The following is a 3,753-nucleotide window of genomic DNA, read 5'->3' as shown; positions in this document are numbered from 1 at the left end:
CATACAGATCAGGCTGCCACTCACACCCCTCCCCCCGCCCCCACCTCCCCCACCGAGATGGGACCTCAGCAAAGCTGACTGGGCTGCCTTTGCCAGGGCCTTATCCACCATTTTTGAGGCCTCCCCTCTTGTCCTGGACCTCGAGGGTAGTGCAGATCAAGTTGCCAGTGCTTTTGCACAGGCCGCCTCCATATCCATCCCGCAACAGCGACGTTCCGAGAAGCGTTACCGAGACGGCTGGATCTACTGCGACAGGGTCAGGGAACTTAACCACAGACTCAACGCTGCACGAAAGCAATACCGGCGGCGCCGCACATCCCCGCACCGCCGACACCTTGCTCCTGTCACGCAACACGTTGTGTCAGAAAAACGCCGGCTGAAGGAGGAGACGTGAATCAGATGGTGCAGGACCTTAGACTCTCACTCCACTCTCAGGGAGATGTGGAGGAGAATCCCGTCTATCTCTGATCCACGTCCCCCCGGTCCTCCCTCTCACCCTGACCCAGCCGCTGAAGCCAGCCGTCTCACTCAACACTTCGTGGATCGCTCTGCTTCCCACAATCTTCCACAGTCCGTTAGAGACAAGCAGGAGCAGTTGTCTACCTCTCGTCTGGCAGCAATTCAAACTGCCTGTGAAAGGCCTGACCCCACCGATGTTCCCTTCACCAGCGGGGAACTGCATAAAGCGCTGCAGCACAGAGGAGACACTGCTCCGGGGCTCGACGGGCTAACCTACTCTCTGTTATCACATGCTGGAGATTGTGGGAAAGATCGGCGTCTTGATCTGCTCAACCTCTCGTGGTCTGAGGGGCGTCTACCGACGTCGTGAAAGATGGCGGTCATCCACCCGATTCCGAAGCCTCGCGATCCCACTGCCATGCGCCCCATCTCCCTGCTCAGTTGCATTGCTAAGACAGTTGAGAGGGTTGTGCGGGCTCGTCTTGCTTGGCGGCTGGGACCGCTGCACCCAAGGATTTATGCCTATCATCCAGGCAGGAGTGCCACCCACTGCCTTGCATCATTCCTTGGGGAGCTGAGGGGCGGACGGGGGATGGCCATCTTCCTCGACCTCGAGAAGGCCTTTGAACTGGCAAACCCCACTGTTATCTTGGCGGCTTTTGCGGCCAGGGGAGTAGGGGGCAGGCTCATATCCTGGGTCCGGGACTTTTTCAGTGACCGCACTGCGGGGATCCGCTTTCAGGGGCACATCTCCCCTTTTCATCCTCATCCTAATGGCACCCCCCAGGGAAGCGTTTTGAGCCCTCTCCTCTTTAACGTCCTGATGGAGGAGCTCCTAAATGTGGAATATGGGCCTGGCATAACTCTTCTTTGCTATGCTGACGATCAGGCCCTCGTCTTTACGAGGAGAGACTGTTACACACAGGCGGACTTGGCCCTTTCTCGGCTGCATGCCAAGTGCACCGAGCTAGGCCTAAAGATCAATTTCGCCAAGACGAAGTGTCTGCCTTTTGGCCTCCGTCCCCCCAACTTTCCACTGCTGCTTGGAGGTCATCAGCTCTCCCTGGTCACCGTCCACCAGTATCTGGGGGTCTGGCTAGATGGGGGTCTCACCTTTGCGTGTCACGTTCGGTATCTGAGGGAACGTGCTTCCACCCGAATAACTGCTCTTAGATTTCTCTCCAGGCAGAGTTTGGGGGCATCATTTTCTGTCCTCCGGACTTTTTATATTCACGCCATCTGATCTCTGGTGGACTACAGCGCCATCTGTCTGATTGGCCTCACTCCACCAGTGTCTCGATCTCTGGAGGTCATCCAGAACGATGCCCTCCGTGTCATGCTGGGTGCTCCACGTTGGACCTGGGTTGTCAATCTGCGAATGGAGGGTGGCTTGCCATCTCTGGTACGTCGTATTGCGCTACGAGTGGTGCTCATCACTCTACAGCTGGTGCAGTGCCGGCCCCACCTGCCTGACTCGGCACTCTTAAAAAGGCTCATGTGTCCACCACCTGCACAGGCCCCTCAGCGTGACTGGGCCCGCAATACAGCTGCCATTATTCATGGGTTGGGAGCTGCAGTGAGCCTCTGTCAGGATCCTGACTCCCCTTTTCCGGGATACGTGGAACCACCACCATGGGATCCCCCGCTTTTTCACTTTTTTGGTCCCTCGGAGGCTAAACCTCGTTCATCCTTTCCTGCACTCCTCCATCAAGAGGGTCTAAGCCGAGTAGCCACTCTAGCCTCACCGGACTCAGCCGTCTACTTCACTGATGGCTCAGTTTCATCTGATGGCTCTGCTGGGGCGGCCTTTGTTTCTGGCCAACTGGTAGAGTCTTGGCGACTCTCCCAGGGTGTCTCAGCTTTCCAAGCAGAGCTTGCTGCCATCTTGGGTGCCTTGCAACACGCCCATCACCATCATCGCCACCGAGTCATTATTCATACTCTCTTTCCTCCCTGCACAGACTCCGCTCCTTTTCCCTTCGGGACAGTATCTTTCTTCTCACGGCCATCTATACATTTGCATCCCTTCTTGTCCGCAGGGGTGCTAATATCATCCTCCACTGGCTCCCTGGACATGTTGGTATCCGCGGCAATGAGCTTGCAGATGGTGCAGCACGGGCAGCTTGCTCTCTCCCTGATATAACATTTCCACTGCAACCCGGCCCATCGCACCTCATCTGCACTCTAAATGCTACAATCGGCATGCAATCCATAGAGGATCATCGGCTTTGGGTAATGGAGGGCTCTCGCTCGTCTACCTGGTATGCCACAGCCGCGTCCTATTCCCTGCTGTCACCTCCTCTGAGTACACCCAATTATCTTCTAGTGCGGCTCAGGCGCTTGCGTCTGGGGTTCCCTGGCTACAGGCAGATTATGGGCGCAGAGCCAGAACCGTGTGCCCACTGTCTAGCTATTTCTATGGAGCCGCTCATTCACTATCTGCTTCACTGCCCTGCCACTACCATGCTTAGGCCTCAACCTGACACAGCACTGGCACGGTCTGGAGATGACTCTATGGATGCTGCTGGCATTGTCGCCCGTGCTCCCCTCCATATTCTACTCCAAACGGTCAGGGACTACCCTCCCCCTCGATAATTCAAGGTTAGCGCCTCATGCGCACCTCTTACGGGCTCTCGTTTGCCCGTGTCCCCACCATATTTGGTGGGGCAAATATCCAAACAACAACAACAGCGGGGTCGTCATCACTGTTGGTGCTGGGAGCGGAGCGGACACTCACTACTACTGGGTCTGAGCAGCAATTGTAGACACTATGACTAGTCGAGGCAAAGGCGGCAAGGATCTGGGCAAGGGAGGCGCCAAGCAACACCGCAAGGTGCTTCGTGACAACATCCAGGGCATCACCAAGCCTGCCATCCGTCGTCTGGCTCGTCGTGGCGGCGTGAAGCGTATCTCGGGCATGATCTACGAGGAGACCCGCGGTGTTCTCAAGGTGTTCCTTGAGAACGTGTTTCGCGATGCTGTCATCTACACTGAGCACGCCAAGCGCAAGACCGTGACCGCGATGGACGTGGTGTACGCCCTGAAGAGATAAGGGCGCACCTTTTACGGCTTCGGCGGTTAAGAGGGTGCGTGCATAACTGCATGGCACTATTCCACCTGGTCACAGCAAAGCACACAACAACAACAACAACCACCCCCGGACCTCTTTTAGAGGTCCACCTAATTTCTGTGAAAGAGAATGAATGAAGGCATAGTAGTATAAGTAAATGCAGACGTTGAGCAGGTTAGCCAGCACCTTTTTTTTTTTTTTTTTTTTTTTTTTTAAGGTAACGG

The 3,753-nt window shown here is 55.8% G+C and overlaps 1 protein-coding gene across 1 annotated transcript; it reads left to right on the top strand.

The window, feature by feature from the left end:
* The first annotated feature begins 3,229 nt into the window (after positions 1–3,229).
* Positions 3,230–3,511, top strand: LOC145419110 (histone H4). The gene has a single exon (XM_080287353.1). The coding sequence runs from the start codon at positions 3,230–3,232 to the stop codon at positions 3,509–3,511; it is 282 nt and encodes a 93-aa protein (XP_080143479.1).
* The last annotated feature ends 242 nt before the right edge of the window (positions 3,512–3,753 follow it).

This window comes from Coenobita brevimanus, chromosome 117 (assembly GCF_032717465.1).
Source record: "Coenobita brevimanus isolate Jiangsu-jjx chromosome 117, ASM3271746v2, whole genome shotgun sequence".
NCBI classification, from domain to species: Eukaryota; Metazoa; Arthropoda; class Malacostraca; order Decapoda; family Coenobitidae; genus Coenobita; species Coenobita brevimanus.
The sequence above is the reverse complement of the archived record's forward strand: the minus strand, read 5'-3'. Positions and strand labels throughout refer to the sequence as shown.

Bases quoted from the DNA above. Each gene is read 5' to 3' on its own strand.
- LOC145419110 (XM_080287353.1), top strand. From the start codon at position 3,230: ATGACTAGTCGAGGCAAAGGCGGCAAGGATCTGGGCAAGGGAGGCGCC.